Source organism: Phoxinus phoxinus (assembly GCF_949152265.1).
Source record: "Phoxinus phoxinus genome assembly, chromosome: 10".
Lineage (NCBI taxonomy): Eukaryota > Metazoa > Chordata > Actinopteri > Cypriniformes > Leuciscidae > Phoxinus > Phoxinus phoxinus.
The window spans coordinates 17,930,606-17,958,562 of record NC_136885.1 but is presented as its reverse complement, the minus strand read 5'-3'; the positions used below and the strand labels follow the sequence as shown (position 1 = coordinate 17,958,562).

The 27,957-nt window shown below is 38.4% G+C and overlaps 2 protein-coding genes across 6 annotated transcripts; one reads left to right on the top strand and one right to left on the bottom strand.

Annotated features, from left to right (window-relative positions):
* Positions 1-86: 86 nt before the first annotated feature.
* On the bottom strand, positions 87-6,382 carry rabac1 (Rab acceptor 1 (prenylated)). Of its 2 annotated transcripts, XM_079625660.1 has the most exons (7): positions 6,230-6,382; positions 4,997-5,119; positions 3,678-3,758; positions 3,257-3,469; positions 2,861-2,958; positions 1,227-1,328; positions 87-1,145 (listed from the first exon to the last, which is right to left on the bottom strand). In XM_079625660.1, the coding sequence occupies exons 3-7, from the start codon at positions 3,746-3,748 to the stop codon at positions 1,057-1,059; spliced, it is 573 nt and encodes a 190-aa protein (XP_079481786.1). In that variant the 5' UTR covers positions 3,749-3,758; positions 4,997-5,119; positions 6,230-6,382; the 3' UTR covers positions 87-1,056. The 2 variants fall into 2 exon arrangements, with proteins under 2 accessions (XP_079481786.1, XP_079481787.1); XM_079625661.1 differs by lacking the exon at positions 6,230-6,382 and having other exon boundaries at positions 4,997-5,124.
* Positions 5,086-27,914, top strand: dedd1 (death effector domain-containing 1). 4 transcript variants are annotated; one of them, XM_079625658.1, is made up of 8 exons: positions 5,086-5,185; positions 5,413-5,449; positions 10,721-10,884; positions 11,133-11,617; positions 11,712-11,831; positions 17,311-17,439; positions 25,648-26,035; positions 26,632-27,914. In XM_079625658.1, the coding sequence occupies exons 4-8, from the start codon at positions 11,152-11,154 to the stop codon at positions 26,636-26,638; spliced, it is 1,110 nt and encodes a 369-aa protein (XP_079481784.1). In that variant the 5' UTR covers positions 5,086-5,185; positions 5,413-5,449; positions 10,721-10,884; positions 11,133-11,151; the 3' UTR covers positions 26,639-27,914. The 4 variants fall into 4 exon arrangements, with proteins under 4 accessions (XP_079481784.1, XP_079481783.1, XP_079481782.1 ...); XM_079625657.1 differs by lacking the exon at positions 5,086-5,185 and having other exon boundaries at positions 5,328-5,449; XM_079625656.1 differs by lacking the exons at positions 5,086-5,185; positions 5,413-5,449 and adding an exon at positions 10,038-10,285.
* Positions 27,915-27,957: the final 43 nt, after the last annotated feature.

The following is a 27,957-nucleotide window of genomic DNA, read 5'->3' as shown; positions in this document are numbered from 1 at the left end:
TCTTGGGAGAACGCCATGTATGCAGTACTGCAGTGCTCCTCTTCCTCCCTCCATCCCTGCTGCACTGCTGTAATGGAATATCGATCGTAGCTCTTGCCGCAGTGTTTAAACGGAAAGGAAGATTGCACTCAAAGTCATCACTATGGCAACTTAAAAATGAGATGGACTGTCACTGGCCTGTTGTCGTAAAAACAGGTCATGTAAGTCAAATTTGTGTGATGTGAAAAAAGAGAGGAGACAAAAGATGAAACGAGGCAATAAGTCAAGTTACTTTCCCATGAACAACCATTAAATAGATAATAGACTTAAAGGTATGGTACAGGCTGAGCATTTTATTGCACTTCCCAATCATTGACACAACAGAAGCAAGTTGTGAAATAAGACAAACAAACATTTCCATAAAATGAGAACATGTATAAAAAAAAATCTTCCAGTAGGAATATTGGCATTGATTACATTGAATAGCAATAATACACTATCTTTGCTCACGTATGCTGTTATTAAATCATGCATGCGCTAAATGTCCTAGCAAGACTGATGTAACAACTTATGAGCCAAGTATAGCATAAGACAAATGATCGTGTAATGACTGGTACTCTATATATCAAAGAAACGGTCAAGTCAGTACATTCTTGTTGGCAGGTTTTTCCCCCCCACTATTCTGGATGAGCTAGCATAACATTAGCTAGCATCAGGTTTGGGTGAACTGTTCCTTGAAGGATAGTATAGCTTGAAATAGTTTTTACAACTAAACTGCATTTTTTTTTTTTTTTGCTTTGGGTCACAGTGCATTTAGTTTGTGCTTTGAGGATCTTTTGGAAATAAATTATGTAACAAATGATCATGATATCCAATAGGTACCAGTAAAGGCATTTGAGGTCTTTTAATGTGCTTGATCTGTCTTGGGTGATATCAGTTTAACAGTCTTCACTTCTTTGCTGGCCAATCTGTGTGTAAACTAATATTGTCAATTTAGTACAACCAATATGTGGCCATGTAAATGACGAGGCAAGAGATTTTCGGTTAACATGAGCAAAAAGGTCAAAGGTGAGAGGGTTAAACAGGTTCCATGAACAGCTCATCCACGTCAGACGACTCCAGCTCGTGAAAGGCTGCATGAGACCCGATAACAGCTAGCGTAGCACCTGAATAAAAAGAGTCAGAGTTTCAGAAAGACTGTTTGGGGAAAAACACAGAAGTGCAATGAGATAAAGGGGAAATCTCACCTAGTACCCAGAACACAGCAGATCCTGCCCCTGCGAGCCAGAACACAGGGAAGGAAACCCCTCCTGCTAAACCTAACTGGTGTCCCTGAGTCAACTCACGACCTGAGAGAAAGAAATGAGAGTGTTTACTCATTAGATCATTAGAGCACTTGCATCATAACATCAAATATTCAGCACTTATACAAACAAACACTAAGCAAACAAATCAAAAGATTAACATCTACATTAATCCAGATACAAAATAAAAAAAATGTCTGATTTACAGAATTTGTGTTCACACTAGTGTTTTCAAGCCTTTTTCAAAAGTTGTCAAATGTCTGAAACGCTTATATAATCTTACTGCATATGCGTAAAAAGTCATAAAAGCACGCTGAGGATACAGAGACCAGACAAACTAACATTATTCTTCTGGCACGATCATTTAAGTAAGCAAAATATCTCAGCACTTACTGGTACGTCCAGGTCGACACTTACTCGCCAATCCAATGTATGGCCTAAAAACGCACTTGCAATCCACAGGACAGTAATTATGTGGTAATTTTTTGTCATCCTTGCAGGAATGGAATATGAAGATTGTAAAAAAAGTAACATGTATCTATAGCAGCACTGTAGGGCATCATGTGACTCAGGGCATCATGTGAGTCACTCATACTGGTATAAACAGATATTTATCGGTACAATACGTGTCACATGACTAAATAAGAAACGTACGTGATTGTTTTCGAACATAGAGACAGAGCGTATTTAGGCCACGCCCACACCGGGGGGGGGGGGGGGGGCAGTCCAACCGTCTCCATTGACTTTGCATTGCGAGAGGCTGCCTCCTTGTCATTTCTTGCTTCTAACTAAAGACAGAAAAATGCCTAAAAGCTGCTGTGTGACCAGGTGTCCAGCAAACAAGCTAAAAAACCCAGAAATAAGTTTTTATAAGCTGTCGACCCCAAAAAACGAGTGTTTAAAAACCTAAAAGTGGATACAGGCAGTTTGAGACAGAGCGTAACGTGTCTAATTACTCGGAGAACTAACGTACGCCCGCTGGAGGAGAACATTATCGGCAACACAGGATAGCTTATCTTACAGAAATATAATATATAAAACTGACATTTGGATATTTGACTCACCAGTGACCAAATGTATAACTTACTGCACACGTAACTGTATTTTTAGTGCATACGGTCAGGATCCCACAATTTACCCATTCGTACCAGCCTGTATCCACTTTTAAGTCCTTAAACGCTCGTTTTTTTGGGGTCGACAGCTTATAAAAACTTATTGCTGGGTTTCTTAGCTTGTTTGCTGTACACCTGGTCACACAGCAGCTTTTAGGCATTTTTCTGTCTTTTGTTAGAAGCAATAAATGACAAGGAGGCAGCCTCTCGCAATGCAAAGTCAATGGAGACGGTTGGATTGTTTTCCCCCCCGGTGAGCGTGGTCTTCATATTATGACGCGTTACGCTCTGTCTCTATCTTCATTTTCACAGTCCCCACAACAACACGAAAACTGCAGTTTCAAATGTATCCACTAGAGCGTCTTCAAAAGACCAAATTGTAATAAATAAATAAAAGCATTTTCAAATGTATCTGGATTAATGTAGTCCTCATATAGCCTTATATACTACTAAACACTCTCTTACCAAAAACAACCAGCTTCTTTTCCAGTGTTTTCAAGTGGATTACATAAAAGGCACCAGCAAACACTCCCAAAGCAATAAAGAGCATCGGAGAACTGATACTGAAGGAGAAAAGCACAAAGAAAACTGTTAATCAGCAATTTATTTGAACACCTCAAAGCTTCCTGTGAATGTTTATTCTGTTAAATGCCTTCCAGAATGTGGACCTTCAGGGAAACTTAAACACACACACACCCATGATGTGTACGTAAGAACAGAGGCTTATTGAACGTCTTTATTTACACGACAGTGGAGCCTTTTATGTCATTTGAAGAAGTTGCATAAAAATAAAATCACATTGCTTAATATGACCTCATTTGTACGCAAAATTCAAGATGATTTCAGCAAGCAGTTCCTTACATGCAGTAGAGGAGGAGTCCCAGGAAGATGAAGGTGTAGTTGCTGTGATAGGTGTTCAGGTTCCTCACCACACGCTGGCACAGCTCCCCAAAATTCTGGGGTTTGGAGAACTTGCGCTGGTCTACAAAGCTGGCCCACGGACGGATGGACTTCCGCCTGCGGTCCACCCAATCCTTAATCACACTACCAGACAGACCTTTGGGCAGCCAAAGCCTGATAGACAGACAGGAAAATAGAATTACCGGAGTAATAATATAATAGAATATAATCATAACAACAACAACAAAAAAATCATAATAACACAGTCAAGGCTAATTACAACTCATAAAACATCACATTTGACCATGTGCAATTTAATATAATGACAAACAAGAAAGAAAATGAAATTTCTGATTGTATATTTAAATGGTGATAGACTCACCTCCCCATTACTCCTGTCCCAGGAAGCTGTTCTGCCTCACTGCTAAAGGGGTCACTTGCTTTTCCATCCATATTAACGTGTCTAATAACACACAGATCTTAATTAACAGCCTAACAGGAATATATTAGGCTCCTACTTTAACTGTTAAAGTAGATAAACGTATCTACCGGTAGTTAACTTCCAATGTAGTTAAGAACCACTGCATATACCATACAGGTACACTACATATAAATCACGGTGTTGGGTACGTTACTGTAAAAAGTAATGAATTACTAGCTACTAATTACTTCAACAGTGTTATTAGATTATTGTACCAATTACTCTCTCTAAAAAGAATTGCATTACTTATTATCATTAATTACTGACTATATGGCAGTACACCATATAGGTGCTCTGAAATGTACTTTTTTCAAGATTTAAGCATTTCAATAAATAGTAAAATTCCCGCAAATTAAATTGAATAATCCTTACATATAATTCATATTATGAGTTAAGAATTTTAAATGAGTAAAAGAGCTTAATAAACGTTTAAATCTTAATGGAGCAAGGTAATGGACCATTTTATGTGATTTGCATTCCTAAATTATTATTATTATTATTATTATTATTTTTATAGAGGACACTCTGGGACTTTTCTCTAATGAGGAGCATCACTTTGCTCATTACGAATGTTTTCGGCATATTTGCCAAATTGTAGTTATTATACTATCATATTACTACATTACTGTAGTCCTCAAAGGTGGGGGGAGTGTATAGCACATATTAAGAGGCACAAAAGATATATTATATATATATATATATATATATATATTTGCACAAAAAAACTCTAAAGCTTGATGAGTTTAAAACTTTAAAAAATAAAAAACATTCTCCATTCCCACAAAAAAAAAAAACTTTCCATTACATGTGCAACAAGTATTAAATGTCTTATATTACACTGTGAGCTAATGGAAAATCGATGTCACTCATGGGCTGGTACAGAAACTGTGTCCACAACGAGAAAGAATCCGGATGAACAAGTTTGTTAAGCTTCTACATTACGTCAGATTTGTCCAAAACATATGAAATTATGACATTAAACCATTTAACAACATGATATTTTTGACGGGTTGGTAGTGGTACACAAACACTCCCCAAAGTTTGTTTATCAAATCTGTAACGGAAACTAACAAGCGCTCTCTTAAATAATGCTGATTTACCCTCAACTATTAAAATGTTATAAAAGTGATCTTCGAGAAGCGACAGTGAATTTAGATATTGCTAAAAACAGTGATAAAATAAGTGAGGCAAATAAATCATAAAAATAAATTCATACTCACAGTACTTTCTGTAGATGTATGTGTGTTGATGCACGGCGGATATGATGTGTTAGCCAGCAGCAGCAGTGACGTTGACGATGTTCTTCTGTAGACGTAAACACGAGTCGAACTGATGACTGCCACCTAGTGACGTGGACAAAACCATGGACAAAACCAACAAGGCGGATAACGATATTTTTCACACAGATGGTGAATTATTATTTATATTGTAGGCTATATTATATTATTTTATACTATACTTATAATTATAATATTATATATCTGTTATAAATTATGAGGCCAGCTAGGAAGTCTAGTAATTTAATAAACCAGACAGTTGACGGCCCCCTTTGATTTTCATAGTAGGAAAAAATACTAGTCGTGCCGTCAACTGTCTGGATAACCTTCTTTACAATTTCTTCTTTTGTGTTCAACAGAAGAACGCAACTCATACTGTTTTGGAACAACTTGAGGGTGAGTAAATTATGACAGAATTAAACATTTTGGGAGAACTATTTCAACAGATCTTTTAAAACGTATGAATTAAGTTATGTGGATAGAAAAGGACGTTATGTTTTACAACATAAATTTCACACTGCCATACGTCATTTTTGTAAACGTAAAGTGCTGAAATGTTGCTGCATGTCTTACAACCACAAGGACTTAGTTTGCGAATTAGACAAATTAGGCAACCGTTGTGTTCCTCATAAGTAACTTGTCCGCAGCCTACGTTTAAAAAAATTATAATTCTAGTCTAGGAATGGTTCTGTGTAATTTATTTAGTAAAAACAAAACGAAAGTATTGAGTAAAGTAATTCACAGAAATGATTTTGCTAAAAAAAAAAAAAAAAAAACAGGGAACATGGACTGTTACTGAAGTAGGCCGTGGGCCGGACCCCGAAATTGTGAATTTCACAGATCCCTGCCAAGGAACTAAGTGATTTGTTTACAGATGGCATGTAAAAATTCTTATAAGTAGTGTAATCATTGTTTCCAACGTTGATGTGTGCACATTTTATGAAGATATCGATTTAAACTCTTACATTTTTAAACGGGCAAATTTGTAGAACTACTAAATCGTAGCGCCAGAAAACGTAAACAAATCACCCGTCTCCTTGACAAACTGTCACGTCTCCCTGACAACCAACATATTTGATACAGTAACTTTGCTCTCTTTATAACGAAATCCTGCGATTTAAATAGTCTTTATATACTTTTTGTCAACACGAGCTATACTATACATTGTGCACTTACCGTCAGAAGACCTCTAAGGTTATTGATCACCCGTGACATACATCGAAATTGACATAGACCGCATAACAAAGCGGGACGCGATTGACAGCCGGTGTGCGACAATATGAAGTGCTGTATACATGTTGCTTCTAGGGCAAAAAGCCCAATAACCTTATTTTCTCAAACAAGTTGGGCATCATTTGTTCAGTGTGCCCAGAAATGGGTTAACCTCAACACTGCTGAGAGTTTAATAGCTGAAAAAGCCATAGCAACATTAAATTTAACAGAAACCTGGAGAGCCCAAGATGTGCCAGTTAATGTGGGCTTCCATAGGGAATGCTACATGCTCTTTCTTCACCAATAAAGATCACATTGCAAGAGCATGTAGGAGGAGAGAAATGGCAGCCAAAGATACTGAAGGTATGTATCAAATCCATAAATTCTGCAAATTTTCTATTAAAATAATTGTGTATTGATCGTGTAACTTTGGCTATGTATGTGTGTATTGTAGTTAGTTTAAGAAAGTATGTTAAATAAACCTCACACTACCAGTGAATCTTAACTACACAAAGTGATTTTTTATTCATGTAGGCTATATTTTTGAACACTTTATCTTAAAATTTTTATTGAAAAGCTGGAGATTTAACAAGGGCAAAAAGCATATTCAATATAAGATTACAGTGAATAGTGTAAGGTTGACAATGAATTGAACACAAAAGTCATTTTTTTAAAGGAATGTTTTATTTGAAACAAAGACATTACATGGTATTCTTACAAATCTAAACAGTGAGATTACTAGATTAAAAGTAACCACCTTTGATAAACACATTCTTTGTCATATTTGTCTACCTGACAATTCATCCTATTCATACTGGAATATATACCAAAATATTTTCTATTCCTCTGTTCTACAGGAGAAGTTTGCAAAGCCTGCCAGACATACCTCCCCCAATGCAGCATGGATGGAGGATCGAGGGGGAATTCTATGCAGTTCATTGGATGACATTTCCACCAGCACCAAAAAGTGTCTTGGAGCTTGTGCATTGCCAGTGCAAAGCATTACAATGTGTGGGGGGGAACTGCACATGTAGAAAGCACCAGCTACCATGCACAGACATGTGTCTATTGGTGCTTTTCCACTGCATGGTACGGCTCGGTTCAGCGCGGAACGGTTCGGCTCGCTTCACTTTTCCACTGCGTGGTACAACTCGACTCGGTACGGTTCGGTTCGCTTTAGCTCGGTTGCTTTTCCACTGCAGTTAGTACCGCTTCAAAGTGGGTGGGACTGATCGTTAATAGTTGCCGCCTCTACTGGCTCGGTAGTCACTTTTCAGTTTTTTATTTTATTTTTAAGTTTGTAGGTCCGGTGGTAGCCGTGTGCGGCTAAGAGCTGTGCTACTTCTTGGAACACTTTTTCATTCCGTGTTGCCCCATCCAGCTCTCGCTGGATCCACTCCTCGGCAACCAACGAGAGGAACGTCTGCACCTCGTCCACTGACCACGATTCAGCCATTTCTTGTTTAATTTTTTTTTTACCTCTTTTGTCAAGTAAATACAGGTGCTACCGCGTTGGCTGTTGTCTGGCTATTTACATCTAGCGGGTTTAGTGTCTCGTGTCGCAAATACAATGACGCTGAAGTGACGATTCTGTCTGACCAATCAGTGATCTGCAGTGTTTTCACGTCACATTTAGTATCGGTACGGTACGCTTGGAACCTCAACAGAGGTGGTACCATTTAAAGCGAGCCGAAGCGAGCCGTACCGTACTGTACCATGCAGTGGAAATGCGCCATAAGTGAGCCGTACCGAACCGAGCCGTACCATGCAGTGGAAAAGCGCCAAAGCATGCTGTGCCGTACTGAGCCGTACCGTACCATGCAGTGGAAAAGCACCAAAGCGTGCCGTGCCGTACCGTACCATGCAGTGGAAAAGCGCCATATGTAGGAACTGCAGCAACGCTGTCTAAGGATGAAACACACAACATTGTGAGCGTGCAGCCATGGCCTGAGTACATCTTTAAATAACATGACACTAATAAAAGTTAATCTGGTTCAAGTTCGTTTTTGTCTGGTGTTGTAAATTCACTAAATAGCCCTAGTTAGCCGTTGATAATCTAACTCAGGGGTTTTCAAAGTGTGTGGCGGGCCTCCCTAGGGGGGCTCCGAACAGTTTCAGGGGAGGATCAATGGAAGTGAAACTATTACATTACTTGCATTAGTTATCAAAAGGAGATCACACAGAATAGCCCACATGTGTGAGAGTTCAGATACAGTAGTTTTTGGGAACTGTTTTCCCCTCATCAGGCTGAAACTAATAAATGCCTTAGGACAGACCTTTGTTTATAACTGTTTGGTGCAGTAAGAAGTTATGTTCAGCAATATTAGGCTATTTTGGCTCAAATGTTGAGTGCCTATGGGATAAAAAATATATAATTATGATCCCAAAGGCATCCAGGAATTGAGCGAAACTTACCAAGTAAACTAAAAATGTGGTGGGGGGCACGTCGTTTCCCACGCTTTGTTTGAAGGCACGCAGTCTCAGACTTTGAAAACCCCTTATCTAATGTTTGCCTTACTATAACATTAGCCAACTATACAAAATAAATCCAACGTGGACGTTGCCTCATGGAGATACCGTTAATGCGTTGCCTACTTCACCCAAGTGAGGTGTTCCAAGAGCGTCTGCCTTCAGCCCGATGTCGGCTTCACCATCAGGAGAGGAAATGCATGCAAAATATACAAAATACAATGTGCAATTAGACAGGAATCAGGAGATAACGTAAGCTAACTATATAACCGTGTGTGTTTTAGACATCTCCCTGCCCCAACATAGCTGATTCAAACTGTCAACTCATTATGAACTATGGAAGCTGTTTAAATCATCTGTGTTGGAGCAGGGAGATGTCTAAAGCAGGCAGGACAACGTGTATCGTTTAACTTACTCCTGGAGATGTTTGGGAAATACTCTCGCAGTACATAAGCTTCACTTCAAATAAGATAAATTAATATAACTGTTAGCTAGTTACACGGAAGGGGCTGAACGATGGAAAAAAACTTTAAAACTTTCTTCTTCTGGACGAAAAAAAAAAAAAAAACTTCAGCGTCATAGTCAACATTTTAAGACAAATGCAAATACGCCCTTGATAAACTCTTTACAACACACAGTTAAATAAATAATTAGCTTGCGGTATCCACAGAAAAAAAGCTGATCCTACCATACAAAGTTACTTCAGGTGCTAACACTAGCCAACTTGCCGTATACTAGCTACATTTAAAACGACAAATAGCTTAGCATTACCCACGTGTGTAGCATTCGGCGAACATATGCCAAGACCAATGCATTCAGACTTTTTACAATGTTTCGGATAATGCTAGTGCTAATCAGTTACCTACCGTTTCCACGATGTGTGGTGCAGCCAAGTCATACACTGTAGCCAAAAAACGGAGGACTCGCCACTGACCGGCCGCCGCGCCCGCGAGTTCAGTTCACATCCGGGTCTTCGGGCACCGGTTCAAATAATGACGTGATTGGTCAACTCAAGTTGACAAGGTAACAACACGAGCTTTGATTGGTTCTTACTCCGGCTAACATTTTGTGGTTAGCTAGCGAGATTATATCTACGTTATATTTTTAATGTGCAACAATTGACGTTGGAAACAAGCAGTAATGTGCTCAACAACAATTTATAAAGCCAGTTATAAAAAATTAACCAGTTCCCTGGAGGAGATCTATCAAATCGAAAACTAAAGGAGAAAAACAGACTTGGCCCACTGCCTAAAGAGCTTCATTTCGATTTCTCTTTTGTGTTCTAATTTTCCCTTCCCAATATGGCGACATTCTGCGCACGATAGCTCATAAACGTGACACGTGAACGGTTTGTTGACTTAAAGCCTCGATCTACAAAACATATGCGAGCGATGTTCCGCCAAATACACAGATGACGATCTGCGACTGTGCAGGATTCAGTCCACAAAACTGGCTGACGCTCGAGTGTTGTTTTTCTAGTTGAGTAGTGGGTGGTATTTGAAGGGTTTGCACAAGAGTATAATCACAATCCAGATAAACAGTTTGGTACAGGTAAGATTTTTTCGGACCTACAATATGCGTGTTTTATAATACAGCAAAATATGAACAAAACAAACTGATAGAGAAAACATTGTTGTTTAAAAAAACAAACAATTCCTTCCGGACGCTAATATACGATGATGTTGATAACAAGTGCACTTATGTGGCTGTGTGTAGTATGTAACATGTTTCTTGTGCGCGCGCGTGTGTTTTGTTTAATTTTACATCGAGTGTTTTTGGTGCAGTGTGATGTCAGGTCAGTTCAAGGAAAAATCTAGTAGATGCGGAAGTCAGATCAGCTGCAGGAATGTCAGCTGACGCAGCAAACACAAACAATTGAACGTAGTCTCACTCTCAACCATATTCGTTCATAGAATTGAACGGTGTTTTGTAGATTTAGTAGTTAAACATAACTGAGCGTATTTTTTTTTGTCACTTCGGCTTTAGGTCTTCTGTTCTCTTATCTCAAACGTGACGTTACATAAGAAGAACACGTGACGCTGCACGAGAGGAACGTTTGACAGCAGTTGGAGGGACGGTCTGACTGAAGGCGGGTCACCACAGAAACACTGTTCGAAACAAAATAACAGCGCTGTTTCCACGACGAACGTGTAAATATCTTTCTATGTTGTTTTTGTGCCACACAATTTTTATTTGAATGTTTTATAGACCTGTTATTTTAATCAAAAATCGACCCTGAAAGCTAGCTCTTAGGCTAACATATGTGATATTTAGCGAGATTGTTTAACCGCTCTGCACTGTTCTTTTATAATTTAGAAATCCGGTCTATTTGCGTGTTTTTTAAACCTTTAATTATACAATAACCCACTCTTGTTATTCTTGTGTTCTTCTTGACCAGGCACATTTAGACATTTCCCATGGCTTCAGTGCAATGCACAAGATATTCCCTGTACTGGGAGGAGACTGAGTGCATGAGCTACTATGGGATGCTGTCCCTCCATGAGATCTTTGAAATCGTGGGCTCCCAACTCACAGAGAGTGATGTCGAGGTTTTGTCCTTTCTCCTTGATGAAACCTATCCTGGAAAACATCCCCTCGATCCAGAGGGATGGGCTGAAGATTTACCTCCAGGATCTGATGGATCTCCACAGGGTAATTCTCCATGTCCCCGGCTTCTGAATACATGGCGAAAAATACAGCCGCAGAATGAGCCGTGCCCCATCGCCTGTCGCCACCGACCCAAGAGTGGCGTTGAATTGCTGTTGGAGTTGGAGAGGCGAGGGTACTTGAGCGAGGGAAACCTCAGACCTTTATTGCAGTTGCTGCGGATTCTGACACGGCATGATGTTTTGCCCTTTATCTCACAAAAGAAGAGAAGAACAGGTGAGTATCAGGTTTAAAACTACATTATACTCTAGTACCGTAGTAAAAAAGTAATGTTTATGGTCAGATACTGATGTGTAACCTGTGCCGTTAGTGTCTCCAGAGCGGGAGAAGATGGACTACCCAGAGATGGATACCAGGCGGGACACACAAATCAGCCCAAACACAGATATACCATCCTTTGAAAACACACAAGACCACCAGTGGAGAGCAGGTGAGCAGAAATTACAGCTAAAGCTCAGCACATTCATTTATTAAAGTTTGTTAAAAGATTTTGTCTCTGTTTTTCAGCCTTTTTGCAAGTCTAATATAGTATAATAAAAAGCTGTTGTTGGCAAGTTGATTAAAAAAGTTGAATCAAGTTAAAAGGCATATTTTCCACACTCTTTAGCAACATTAAAGAATAATATTTAATAGTTGTCATTTCCATGCATCAGTATAAGAAAATACTAGTATAGTTTTAAAGGGTTAGTTCACCCAAAAATTCTGTCATCATTTAAGCACCCATGTGTTGTCCCAAACACAAATTAAGATATTTTTAATTAATCTGAGCCAGTTCTGCACTCTCCATTGACAGCTATGGAACTACTTTGATGCTTCAAAAAGTTTGTGAAGTGATCATAAAACTAATCCATATGAATTGAGTGGTTTAGTCCAAATTTTCTAAAGAGACATGGTTTAGTGTTTTGGTATGCCCATCAAACGTTTCAGGTTAAATGGGACAATGTTGTATCTGCTCCATTTCATGTCAGTAATGGAGTGAGACAAGGATGAATTATGTCTCCTATTTTATTTAATGTTTATATGGATGAACTGTCACACCAGTTAAATAGGTTAAAAACTGTCTGTCTTGTGGGCAACACTGTTGTTAATCATTTAATGTATGCAGACGATCTTGTCCTGCTCTGTCTATACAGCGTTGGGTTGCAGAAGATGCTGAAAGTCTGCTCGCAATATGGCCTTGATTATGATATTAAATATAACACTAAGAAAAGCCACATAATGGTAGTTCGAAGCAATGAGGACAATAAATCCACTTTTCCGACTTTTTATTTGTCAGACAGCCCTCTTGCTGTGTGTGAGGAAGTTAAATATTTAGGTCATGTTATTTCTAATGACTGGACGGATGACAAAGACCTGTACCGTCAGCGCTGTAAAATGTATGCTCAAGCCAATATGCTCATAAGGAAGTTTTATATGTGTTCTGACTCTGTGAAGTGCTCCTTGTTTAGAACCTACATCACACCGCTATATACTGCTCAATTGTGGACTAACTATATGAAAAATAGTATGCAGCGGCTAAAGGTAGCATACAATGATGCAATGAGGCTTCTGCTTCGTGTCCCTAGGTGGCATAGTGCCAGACCAGTCATTTGTTTGTGTCTAATAGAGTGCCAACCTGTGAGGCACTCTTAAGGCAACTGATGTTTGGTTTTATGTGTCGACTGGACAATTCAGTGAACCATATAATTGAAGCCCTAGTCAGTCCTCTGAAAAGCTGCTATAGATACACTTCAAGGCTTAGACGACACTGGTGTAATATCCTGTATATTCTATAGGCTATTATGATTTTTTTATTTTTTTATTTTATTAAATGTATTTTTGTATCTCCATTTTTATGATGTATGTTGTGCTATATGGACCTGTGTCTGCAATAAAGCTTTATTATTATAATATGAACAGATTGAATTTAGGCTTTTATTCACAAATAAACATTAATCAGCGAACATAAACTGAAGCTCAACCGAACGTGCTTGACGTGCGAGAACAAACCTCTCGTTGAGAATGAACCTCGTTGGTTCTTGGAGAAACTCAAACGTGCTGCGTTACACACGAGAATTGGTTCTTGCACGTCAAGCAAACATACTTGAGCTTCCGTTGATCAAAACTGATGTGTGCGTTCAACTGCGTTGATGAATGTTTATATTTGAATAAAAGTCTAAATTCAATCTGTTTTATGACCTCTTATAAATTAATGAACTTTTTATAGCGTCAAAGTAGTTGTTGCATAGCTGGCAATAGAGGGACAGAAAGCTCTCAAATTTGATTAAAAATATCTTCGTTTACTTTCAGAAGATGAACAAAAGTCTTACGAGTTTGGAACAACATGAGGGTGAGAAATGAATGACAAAATTTTACTTTTTGGGTGAACTAACCCTTTAATGGGTCATGAAACCCCTTGTTTCAGCATCAGTTAGTCCTCATTACAGTTTTGAAAAATGCTTCGGCATGGTAAGCTAAGGAGCTGAGGGGGAAAAGGGGCGACTGACATCACAACAAGCTCTCATGGAGTTAAAAGCATCAAAGTTTCTCACAAATTCATGCTGCAATTGACCATTTGCAAAGACCCGCCCCCCTTAGTTACTGTCGCTATGTCTGACAAGCTACGCCTCTCTCACGCCACACCATGTTCTCACGCAGTGAAAAATACATCACGGATCAGAGAGGACACCGACAACACGCTGACAGACCAGGTTACTTTTGATATTAAACAAAGTCTCACCTTTCAAATTTGGTCATTCTTTAAAAGAAATTTAAACAATAAATACCGTTTTGTGGCTCTTTAATGTGTCTGACAGATCGATGTAGAGAGATTTATAGCATCAAATAAACATGAATGAACATAAGAAGAAATGTTGTTTTAACCGCGGAAAGGCGTCAGCACACTACGTTTTTCAAGGTCAAATCTTCCTATGTCAATCTACTAACTCTCCTGACTGCTTTGTCGGACAAAATGCCGGATGGCGAAGTATGATTGGTCAGATCACCTGTCAATCAAGCTCCCTGCGAAGGGTCAATTCACCATTACACTCAACAAAACTAACATATATTATACGTACATGTTCACCGTAAATTACACAAATACATATCCTTTGACAGCTATAATTTAAAGGTGCTGTATGGAGTTTTCAGCGGCATCTAGCGGTGATGTTTCAGATTGCAACCTATACGTTTACAAGCGAGTGCTCGTGCGCGTGCTTTCTTTTGTGTTTTATTATTATGTGGAGTTTGAGTCTGTGTTGTGCTAGTCGTTTCCTAGTATTAGCAGACTCTATGTCATAAAGTTGCAGTGTCGTCGCTGTTGAGTGCAAAGTCAGTAGACGTGGCGAGACGCTCGGGAGCGCGCATGCAGGTCTCAGTCACGTCACTGGATTTCGCGGCAAATCCGACCCGGAGCATCACATAGAAATAGGAATACTTGCTTTCAGAGGTAATAGCAAAACCCGCCAAGTGGATAATTTTATTGTGAGATTACAACCCCTTCACACACAGGTAATAAAAAATGGATTCATTTTAGTAGAAAAACTCCATACAGCACCTTTAATGCACAAATAAATGCACAGCTGTTCACATTTGTACACCGCATCGAAAATGTATATGAACGCTGTTGCATTTTTAATTACTTTTTAATATAAAATAGAAATTAAGGCTTTTTTAAAATAAAAAGATCAAGTGAAAATGATTAATAAAATGGACAAAGAAACACCTTACATAAAACAAGTGACAGGTCTATTAGTTTGCATTTACATTCTAAGACATAATGCACATCTATTTTTACTTTATTTTTACTGCATCAGATTGTTTCATTTCGTCTGTTGCTATGATTATTGTCAATAAATGCAATTTTATAATCACTGAAGCTGTCAATCACTTGGTTACGTTCAGTGCCTGCTCACTGAGATCTACCCTCCTGCAAATAAACTCCCCCTCTATTTACAAAAGCTGTCTACACTGTACAATAAATTAATCTCTTATTTACATCATGTTTATTGTTTACACTTTGTTGTTAATAATAATGAAAGGTTTCACGAGCGTGGAAAAAAACCTTTTCACAATATTCTAATTTTGAATTTGGGGTTTTCATAAGCTGTAAGCCATAATAATCAAAATAACAAATAAAGGCTTGAAATATCTCACTTTGCATGTAATGAGTCTATATAATATATTAGTTTCACCTTTTAAGTTGAATTACTGAAATAAATGAACTTTTGCACGATATTCAAATTTTTCGAGTTTCACCTGTATGTCATGAAATAAAGCAACTGTTTCTCTGACTATAAATATAACTATTTATAACATAATTGGGAATGTCACTGGAGAAAGTGCTAAAGCTCCTCTGGTCATATTTTTGATGTACAAATTTTGTAGAAATTATCATTCTTTCTAAATGTGATGTAAACGTACTGTACTTTGACTAAACAGAAACAGACGTGAATAAGTACGTGTCTGCTTTCTTTTGTGAAATAACAGTAAATACCACTGTGAAATATTTCTGTGTGACTAATTTGCAATCTTGACTTGTTATTGTGAAACATTGATGCTTGGGTTTTACATCTATTAGTAAACAACAAAAATATAACTTTTATCGTACAAAATAACTTTTTTCCCGTTATTGACACGTCGTACAATAACGGGAAACCCGCAACAGAAATAATTAACTTTTCCTCCATTTTGCTTAGGAACTAATGTGGTCGGAACCAAAGTTTACAGGATTGTGTTCTCTGGTATCCTCTCAGGCGGAGGACTTCTACATTCCGATTGGTTGCCGCCGAACCGCGTCATAGCTTATTACCATAAAGTTGACTTGATTTCAACTCTTATCGCCGCTCTCGCCATCCAAGACGCGCCGCCGGAGCCCGCCGCCGGCTCTCATTGAAAATGAATGGCTTCCGGCCACTTGGACGCTCTCGCCGCCGGCGGTGTGAACGTACAGTTATGAGTCTCATTCCTGCAGTGAGACTTCTCCTACGATGACCGTCAAATTGTTGTTTTTAAAAAAAAAACATGACCAAAATTAACATTAGAGATTTATTTTTAGTAGGCTTGCTACGATAGTCGGTGTTACTTATATTTCGCTTTGACACAAAGTATTCCGCAATCATCTTGCTAGTCAGCTTCTCACTCTTGTGATAAATAAAATCTTACTCCTGTTGCTGTCATATTACTGTTTTGTTGTTGTTTTTTCCATTAAGAATAATAGGCTAATGAACTCACCATTCAAGCAATCCGCCCCCGAATTGGCGCTTACTTGAAAGCGAAACTAAAATGCGCACAGCCGCATGTGCGTTCATAACGGTGCATGTCCACGGGTGCGGAGTGTGCAGAACAGAGCGAGCGTTTTCGGTTCATTTCTATTGTAGGAATTATTTGAAAATGCTTGCTCTGCTCCCCACCATTATGAAGAATGTGTGCATTTTAGTTTTGCTTTCAAATTAGCGTTTTAAAAGCCCCTGCCGGTGATACCGGTATTACCGGTGTTGTCACACTTCGATTAACCGGTGGGAAAATATCTTCACCGTTACATCCCTTCTTTGTAACCACCATTTTAATCCCATGTGTAATGCAGCTCACTGTGAACGTACGTGTCATTGATTGATGATTGAACGACTTCTTATTTGAAGTCTGAACGAATTTTCTTGCGTGTCTGTTTATAACGCATCTTGGCTGTCGTACAGTCTGACATCAATGACAACTGAGATCTTACAGTGTGAAGGCTTACAGCGAGGATCATGTCCGTACAGTCTGACCAGGAACAATCATAAAGGACTGTAATAAATCGCACAGTGTGCACCCTGCTTTAGTAAAACGCTGTGAAGCTTCTTGCCCGAAGGGTTTTGGGCTCTGTGCTACAGGTCCAAGGCTACCCAGCCCTAGTTATCATGTGTATTAATCTGTTGTCATCCCTGTGTCAGGGGCAGGCTCTTCTCAAACAACAACCACCCCTGTCCGACGGAAGCGAGGTAGAGGTCACCACTCGAGAAGAAAATCTGGGGGAAAGCCTGTAATCCAGCTTCCACCAACACCCAACAAAGTAACCTGCGGTAAGAGCACCTTTTTTACATTTTAATCTCCCTTACCAGCATTCTTTGAATATATGAATCTCTTTGCCTTTTCATTTCTCTCTCTATTTGTTTGATTTTACAGTATCTATAAAACACTTTAGAGCTGAACATTTCTGAGTGCACCTCAACAGTTTATAATTAACCAATCATTAATTCATTAGTGCCTGAACCTCTAATGCTGTCAGAATGAAAGTGTCAAACCGTCACACAATAGGTCAATGTTCAACGTATGTCATCTCCATTCATCCCTTTATGAATTCCCTGCACACTGCACTATTATCAATTTGAGTTTCATTCTGACTGGACTCAAAGGCTGCTCACACCAAAGCCTCTTTATGCTTTTGCTAGATGGGAGCTGTCCTGCCATCAGGGCATTGCTAAAATCTCTTCAGAACAGAGCACATGAGACACACTGAGTGGCAATAATGGCACAGTAGGTAAGGAAAAACCTAACTATTTGTTAGGAAAGAAGGCAATGTGTGAGGCATTTATTTTCTGCAAGGACTGTTTTTCTGGGACATTCAAATCTCAAAATACCAATGGCCCCAATTTACCTCATTCTCCAATTTGCTGTAAAGCATTAAAAACCGAACAAGTTTTCCTGTATAATGCCCTTGTGGGAGCTGAATGTCTCATGATGACGTTTAATAGAGATACTCATGTCAATGGCAATTTTGCAGTAATTTATTATTTATTTTTGTCACTATATTAGGTAGTTTTTTCTTTGTAACGGTGCAGATACATATCCTATAATAATTTTATCTGCATGATTTTGCCTCTTTTCAACACTTTTCATCTTTGGCTTCACAGTGCATCTTCTGGTGTTACTAAAAATATAAATATATGTTGTTGATTTTTGACAGAAATCTGATTTTTTGCCATCTTTAAATGTGTGGATTCTTTCAAAATATATGTCTGATGCATGAGCCAAACACTGAACCTCACACTTTCAAAACGTAAATGAAAATCTGGGAACTCTATAAAAAAACTTATTTCATCTGATTTTAAAAGGATAAAAGTATAAAGATGTGGATGAGTTATGTTACATTTACTTAAACATCCTAATTCATGCATAAGGGTGTCATCTTGTTTTTCAAACGTGTGTGAGTCAGGCTCTAGACACGTTCTTTGTCTGCCTCATTGCACTAAGATGCGCAGTACTGGTCAGTTTCACTCTATTGTTACAGATGCTTATTGACCCTTTATATCTGCCTGCCTGTACAAAGACTGCATGGCTCTGGTAACCTTCCTCATTACGTGTGCTGCAGGGGGTTCTTAAACCCTCAATTGGACCTGCTTATTTTCTTGCATATTCATGTCTTCTGCTCAAAGCATTTAGCTTTTGCTAAAGGCAACAAGCAAATCCAAAGTTGTAATGTTTTTGATTATAGTCTGTTATGTACTTAGTATCCTAGTAGCAGTTGCTCTTATCAATCAAAAGTAATACAGTAGAGGTCTGCGCTGGATGGATATTTCCATCCCGCTCCCGAAGGATTATTCCTTCAAAAAAATTTTCGATTTGTTCCCGCTACCGCCCGAACCGTTCACGCTTTGTCCCGTTCCCGCCCACAAAAGCCCGTAGGATTTTTCAGTCCCGATCTGGTTAGATTCTGTCTCATCCTGGTGTCTATAGACTATTTTCACCAATTTCCACACACACACACACACACACACACACACACACACACACACACACACACACACACACACACACACACACACACACACACACACACACACACACACGACTCTCCAGTTACAGACTTCTAGATGCTGTTATTATTAGATAATTATATATTGCGGAGGCCCACGAGTCATTTCTTTCTCCTGCTTCCCGCACACATATCAGTATCTTTCCTCCCGCATCCGTATTCAGCAATTCAAAACTTGAGGATTGCAGACCTCTATAAAACAGTAATTTGGTGCAGCACAAGATTGCTTAATGGTTAACATATTCATTGAAGAATCAAAATGACAAAAAAGGTGTAAAACACCCTAATTGGGCTCAGGTGCAGGACAACAAAGTAACAATAAAGGAAAAAATAAGCGTGAAATCCACACACTGAAAATAGCAGCTCCAACTAATGTTATTGATCACGCAACGTTTCAACCATCAGGTCTTCATCCTTGCCTGATGAAGACCACGAAGACCTGATGGTCGAAACGTTGCGCGATCAATACAATTTGTTGACGCTGCTATTTTCAGTGTGCGGACTTCATGCTTCTTTTTGAACATTCCTTTCTCAGAAACAAGATTGCATAATTACGATTTGGTAACTGATTGAATTTTTATACCCAATAGACCTTAGTCAGGGTAGTGCCGCAACTTTTGACAGGAATGAAAACAAGGCTACGAGGGAGAGAAGTAAAGTGCGTATGATGGATTATACTGTTGTTTAACAACATAACATTGTTTCAGCTGATTAAACATCATTTGGGAAAAAAAGAAAACCTTAGTAGACAAAAACTACAAATAACAGTTTTAAAAGGTGAGTAGTGAATCTTACATGATCTAGGACCTATACAGTGCAACAAAAAATACAGTTTTTACAGTACATTGTAAAGACCGTAACTCTCACAGCCTTGTTTTCAATTGCCTTAAATTCAATATGGTGTCTAACCTGACTAAGGTCTATTGTAGTTGTGATCATTTGTGTGCACAAGACAATGTTTCAATTATGCTTTAGACTTGCTTCAATCCCCCTGCTTCCTTCATGGTTCGATTTTCAGACAGAAAAGTACACTCACATTCTTTGCTTTTATTTCTATCACATTTTTCATCAACTTCTCTATCCCTTTTTCTGTTCCCTTTCTCTTTCCTTTGGATAAGCAGTTTTCCGTGTGAATAACTCCTGTGGTGTGCCTGAATGAAATGTCTTTAAAGAGATTATTGAATATTGGGCCTCTGAGACTGAGCTTCATCAGCCTGTATTTCCTGGTGTCTCTTATCCAGTAAAACACTGATTATTGTCATTCCACTTCTTATTTAAAGCATCGATCCTCTCCCCTCTGTAACTGAGCTTTGATGCAGCAAAAGCTAATCTACTTTCTGCACTGACCTTTTGTTTAGTGAGGTGAGAATCCTTTGTGGCCTAACTTGCCTTACCTCTCCCTTAAACATTAGCTTACTGTACACTGCACTGTGAGCTTTTTTTGACCTATAAAATGCTCATAAACCAACCTTCAATCTCAAATGGTTACATCATGTCAATTTGAATGCTCTCCATTGACTATGAGATCCACACTGGAGATGCTTGTTATTCAGATTATCTCAGACAACAAGTTCTGCTATGCCATGAATGACCTTTGAACTTTCACCTTTGTTTTACTCCTGAACTAGCTGAACATGCTGTTTGCTGTGTTGACTCCGCATTTGATCTTGGCAGGTTGACTCAAGAATGAGTAGAAAAAGCAGGAGAATGGATAGAGTGAAAGAGACAGAGCTCACAACAAAAACAAGTGTGTGCTGTCCGCTCTGTCCGATCATACACAAGTCAAGACGTGTGTGCTTTAACTCACGCGCCTGGTCCATGTCCTAAGGTAAAGAACCCCCTTCCTAACTCGCATAGGAGGAGGGGTGAATCTAATACTCTGTGTTCAAATGTCAGTTTTCAGTTGTTACTTTCCACTTCCCCAGTTACATGTGCTAAACGATGAACTAGATTTGGGAAAAAATAGGAACAAAATCCTCTCTGGAGGGGTTGTTGGCCTCAGTGTTTCACAGAACTGACTCAAAGAATTCATGAAAAATTCCTTGGAAATTTCTGGGAGACCATGCTAATTTGTCTATTACACCAACATTACATGACATGAAATTACTCTGTTTTCAGTGTAATCTATGTTCAAAAACAAGCCATTCTACAGTCGTTGGCCAAACTCAGCGGCAAAGCTCGGTTTTGCGATGTTTTGTCCTCAAAAAACTCCTCTGTGAACCTTTGTTGGAGCAGTTCTGAGGAAAATGACCCAACAGTTCTTGTTTAGACCCATACCAGTGTTTTGTATGTGTTTTCAGCATTGAAACCTTAATATTTAAAAAACTTAATACTTTTAAGTAAAGTTAACAGGTACCTTAATTTATTAAATCAAATTTTGCCAGTGTTTTGATTTTGTAGAATTGAAGTAGACTGGTTGTAAAGTTAGTAAAATAGTAGCCTGATAAGCTCATTCTAGACCCAAGAGGTTTGAACCTGCAGTCTCCATATGAATTAGAAATTGTTGCTTTCTCGCACACAAACAAGACAATTATGTAAATGAACTTTGCCTGCTTGACCAAAAAATGAGACATAGCAAAACTATTGCAACAACGTTCATCCAAAACTGCTTGTTTCTCTCTCTCTCTCTTCCTCTCCTTTCTCTATGTCCACAGTTGAAAAACAGACTGACACAAGTGTCAGGAACAAAAACAAGTTGGCCATCCTCACATACTAAGAGAGGGAGAGAATGAAAGAAAAAAAAAAGTCAAAAGAAAAGCTTGACCCTGACTTATGTGTGCAGTCGGTCATCCTTTGGCCCTCGTTTCTCTCCCTCCATCTTGGTTTGTTGTTCAGCAGAAAAGAGGGATCGAAATAAGTGTGGAAGCTCTTCGCATGGAGCAACACCCCATAAAATGATGCACTTTTATTTTTTATTTTTAGAAAAATAGTTATTGTTTGTTTATTTTGAAGAAATTTACAAAATATCGAAATATTTGTGAATTCTTGTTATTTATTTATTATTATTTTTTATGCTCTGGGATGCACAAATGCACTAAATTCATAATGCCTACAGTGGACGCATTACATATTAACAAAAAAAAAACTCCACTGTGCTGCTTATTATTGATACCTTCTGTGTACTGAAGCTGAAAGCAGAGAAAACCCATTGTCCTGTATTAGTGTATGTGACGAGCTCTGATAATGTTTGTTTAATGGAACTAAAAGTGCTCTGTAAATGTGTGCTGTGTTTAAAAGAACGTTAAAGAAGTTTTGTGTTTCGAGTCTGCTTTCCAACCTGCATTACAAATTATTTTTGGGAACATTCTGGAGAGGGGGGGCCACCATGATCTTTTAAACTTGACACACAATAAGTAATGTTGTTCCTGTACGGTAATAGCCACAACATTTTAAATCTAAATTTACATCCTTGTTTTAAAGGGGTCATGACATGGATTTTTTTATTTTATTTTAATATGTTCCTTGAGGTTCACTTATAATGTAAGTAAAGTTTTTTGCACAAAAAAAAACATTATATGGAAAAACTATTATTTTCTATTTTATTCTGACCCTTTTTCTGAAATGAACCCTTTTTAAGGGGCAAACCCCTTTAAGGCAATGTCAGTAAAGGCCACTGTTCTGATTGGCTAACATCATTGCATAGGAAACAGTATCAACACTGTTGCATGTAAGCGTTTTGACATTCACAGACAAAGCATTATGAAATAATTTACTTGCAAGCAGCTGCACCCAATACAGTTGTCTGCTTCTGTTTCTTTTTGAACTCTCCATTTTACAGTCTTCTTAACAAACACACTCCTCTGACACGATCCGGGACACCATTCAAATAAACGATCCACTTGTGTCCGACGCAGGGATCCTTCTTAAGTCTGTACAGAGACGCAAACGAACTGAACGCGTCAAAGCAAACGTTCGTTCACTCTTCTGTTTGTGCTGTTGTCGACAGACTCAAGCGCGTGGAGTATGTCAGAAACTGAATGCACATCTGTACACTGTATCCAGTGTAGAGAGTGGCAATGATTATCATGGGTTCTATTTGCTTTTGACCTGACACAACCTCACAATATCAGCCGTTAAGAGACTGAACGCCAGTGGCTGGGCCTATGGCAAAATGATGTTTAAAATTCGTCGATGTCTTGCTTTGACGGCAGTCATATGCAAATATATTGTGACGTCAGATCACGCAATATCAAACGAGTCATTTTTGGAGTTTGAAATAAATGCTTTGTTTATAAAGAGGAGGACGTTTTAAGCTATGAAACTGGCTGGATGTTGTAATGGTACAAAGACCTCATATATGACAAAAGATCAAGATCATTTTGATTTGTCATGTCTGGACCCCTTTAACATGCAGTACTAGTAGCGTCAGTAATAAATCTAAATTGGTTAGACCTCACATCATGGAGTGCGGTAGTTTCCTTGTCAAGTGTTAAGTTTAGTCTGCATCTGAAATTGGTAATCTTTGAACAGAATAATTTAGTAGGCCATTATGGGAATGGTTATTTTTTTATTATAATGATCAAAAGAAGCTTTATTGGCATTGTAAAATAAAGCATTACATTGCCAAAGCATTAGTAGGATTGTATATAGTATACACACAGAGGTACACTGTCTTTCATATTAATCCTTCTCTCACTTGCATTCTTGGGTTGCAGTTTATAAGGTGACATGGTTACATTGTACTTACTCAAATAAGTACTGAGTAATATTAATTATCTTATTACAATAGTACTTGTAGTAATGTGTAAGTCACTAAGTCACTGTAAAATAGTGTTACCATATTTTATAATTACACTACTGTTCAACAATTTGGGGTATATTATTAATTAAAATTAATTTAAAATATAATTTGGTACTGTCAAAGCTGAATTACTCCAGTCTTCGGTGTCACATGATCCTTCAGAAATCATTCTAATTTGCTGATTCGGTGCTCAAGACACATTTCTTATTTTATCAACAATATTGAAAACTGTTGTGCTGATCTTTTTTTGTGGCAATGTAAAAGTTTTTAATGTCACTTCAATTGAATGTGTCCTGAATTAAGTTGTTTATTTCTTATTGAAAAAGTGTTTCTGACCCCAAACGGTTGTGTAATTATATTTACTAGCTACGCCCTATACTGTATACTGTACCTGCATTAATTATAGAAGTAAGGTAATGCTGGATATTTAGCTCCAGTCAATTTATGAATAACACCAGGACAAAGTTATCATTCCTAAAGTGCTACTGTTCACAATTACTTCATAGATACAGTATATTCAAGCATTTAAACAATGTTTTATTCATTTTCACTAATGAATACATTTAGTGTCATCGCTTACTCCCTACATTACTGGATGGTTTTATATTTCATATTGACTGTTGCTTTGTAAACGTCCCAACATGCAAAAGGGTGGAGTTTCTGGTGGAGCTTTGGTTGTAGAAAGGTTGGATTTGTGTTGCAGCAATGCTCTGAAGATTGATGGGTCCACTTCCTCCTCTGACCTCTGAGCTAATGACATGAAAGGAAATGACATCACTGCGAAGCTCTGGTTCAGTATGTATACTCCAATCGTATTTTGCCGTCTCTGTTCCCTGTGCTGTTGCATGACATCAGTTCTACCTCCACTGTTTGGTAAAGCCAACCTGCATCATTCTGCCTATCAATTATGGCCCCTGCAGAATTCAAATGCACATATCAAATATCACCAGATCTGTCGACTGAAGCTTCGAATGTGAGCCCATCTCTGGATTTAGCTTGAGGTGCTTTCAGTCCACCTGGTGCTTCCATAACTCCCTCACATCTCTGCGACCCGCAAATATACAAGTGCTATGTTCAGTAGACATGTTGGACTTTACCAATGTGTTTCCAAGTCCCTGTGTGCCTGCAAATAATTTGAGTGCCACCTCATGATGAATTGATCTAGATCTCCCCCTCCTAAAGTGCAAATCCTGAACTAGCCTACTGGTTTCAAAAGCCTTAATGACTACAAGTGAAGAATCTGGGTCAATCGACTCCAAAATCTCAATGTTAAACATTTTGAAGATGTTGGCCTCCGTTATCAAGTAGATCTTGGAGCTGATGCCGTATCACAAGGAGCTCGAATTTTGTGCATTCTGGTTTAATACACTGTCCGTAACAGTTCAAAATTTAAAAAGGCAAAGGAACTTGCGTAAAGCAAATCTGTGTGAATCATTGCTATTCTTAGTTATTTTTATACCAGAATTTTTTTTGGTATAAACAAATAAACTGAATATCAAGTCTCATTATGACTGTATTTCTGCCCTCCTTTTGACCCCCCACTGATCTGCTTCATTTCTCGTGTTCTCCCCCTTTCCTCCGCTGCTGTTTTTCTTATTTCTCTCCATCCTTGCTGCAAAAAACACTTAAATTTCAAAACGAATCTTCACAAATCCAACTTCTTTGTCCCTTTGCATGCCATCCTTCATTCCACCCTCCTCTCTTTCTCTGTCTCCCACGCTCTTACGCTCTCAGATATCCGACTGCGCGTGCGTGCGGAGTATTCGGAGCATGAGACGGCCCTTCGTGGAGGAGTTTCTTCAGACAAGCAGCAGCCGCTGGAGAGGCAGTTTGAACTGTTCAGCCGAGCGAACCTGCTGCTCCGCGCACGGGATCTGGGCTCTATTGTCTGTGATATCAAGTTCTCGGAACTTGCCAACCTAGATGCTTTTTGGGCAGACTACCTGAGCGGGGCTCTGCTCGAGGCGCTGAAAGGGGTCTTCATCACAGACTCTTTGAAAAGGGCAGCGGGACAGGAGGGGGTCCGGCTGCTTGTCAGTGTGGATCAGGATGACTACGAGGAGGGCAGGAAACTGTTGCTTGGCAGCCAGACACATAATGGGACAAACTGGGACACACAAAGGTGAGTGTGAGTTTGTAAGTGCATTTTAATTTGTGTATTTTTTTTACTCATGTGGTACGATCATTTATTAGTTATTAGTATACATTAGTTTACCTTTATTAGTATACATTAGTACTGACACAGTATGATTTTCTTATATAGCCTACACCCTCTCTTACCTCTATATATTAACATGTAACCACCAGGGGGTGTTAGAAAGCAATTTTGCCTTTTTTTTCTACCAGGAGAGAAACAGTGTTATTTATTTTAGTATTATGTGTACTTATTGTAGTATTGATTCATTTTTGGAATTACCTTTATTTTGTGTTTTTAGTTTTCATTCTAATATTAGTTTTAGTTATTTTGTTATATGCTTATAACTTTGTTATATAAATGTATAAAATCATTAAATAAAGCTATACATTTTCTTAAGAATGCAAATATGACACAATAACATCGGCAATCAAAGGCTTTTTTTGTTGGGATTTTAATATATATTTTGCGCAAATACCATTTTTTTTAATTGATTAGTTTGCTTCATAGTCTACAGTATTGGTTTCAAAGCTATTCTGCAAGTTCCCATGTATTAAGTGATGTATCTCATGTTTCCTTCACAGGCCCTGAGAAATATCATTTTCACCTGGGACCTTCAGTTGTGATGGATGAAGAAGATGCTTTTCCTTTTTTATTTCATTGCCCATTGAGTGTTGGTGACCCTGCTGGGATGGAGAGCCTATTGGAGGAGACTAGATTAAACTGGGCAGCCGTTTTGTTGGACACAAGAATCATTTTCCTTCAGAAACTGTCAGACCGTTCAGAGGTTAGGTTAGGGCTGTTTCTCTCCATGGCAGGTCAGTTTAAACATGGACGAACACACAATACTAAACCCATAGAAGAAGAAAAACAGGAGGGAGGTTCTGCATCTATGAATACCACTTACTCTGCCCCAGGTGGTATAGATGATTTATTTATTTTTCAAATGTGATGACCTACAGTGAACCCTGGAATTCAAGTTATGTTTAACTTTGTTTGGGAAATGTAAAAGAACCTCTTTCTTTGATAAAAGATAGAAAGGATGGGAATACACACAAAAAAAATATGTATTGTAACTCAAAGGAATTACAAATCAATCCACAAAAGAATGACAAAAAAAAAAACATTAAAATATATAATTAACAAAAGATAAGGATTTTTATTTTTTAACATATCTCCTGTTGTGAAAGGGTTTGAAAGATTGAATGCTAACTTAATTCTTAAGAGTTTGGGCTGGTAACGATGCACGGGCCGGCGGATATGTTGCGTAACCGAACTGCTCAGAGTGGTCTGTTGTACTGCTTATAAGAGTCACATATAGATGGCTTTTGAAATCCTTTATACAGTGCTTGACTGGACCAGTCAATCGACATTGCCAAAATTTGGAAATGCCACAAGATGGAGTAGAGATTCATGCTGATCTATTACAACAAAGACTTTCTACAGTGTGCACCACTGTGAGACTACATTTGTCCCGACGACTCCATGTTACCATGCTAATTGTCTCAGAAACAAGGTCAGCAAGTCATGGATTATCAGGCCCTTTAGATGCCTTTGTAAATTGCAGATATAGTTCATTATAATTCGATGACTGCTGATTTGACACCAGCCTTGACACACCACCAGACTTCCCTCTGGTCCTGTTTATATAACGTGTTGCCCTTTTTGTTATATTTGTACTTTTATGACAAAAAGATAAATGTTCAGTAGTAGTTAGTGGTAATTCAATTTGAAACAGTCCTGTCATAATTGGGAGTGGAAAATTGAACACTTTTGTGTTTTCATGTTTTTGTTTAAACATATTACTTGATATTGTTTTGGAATATGTACATTTAAGTAAATATGATTCTTAATAAAGTACTGTCAGAAAATAGTTGTCTCTGGTATTGTGTGATAAAATATGTTTAATT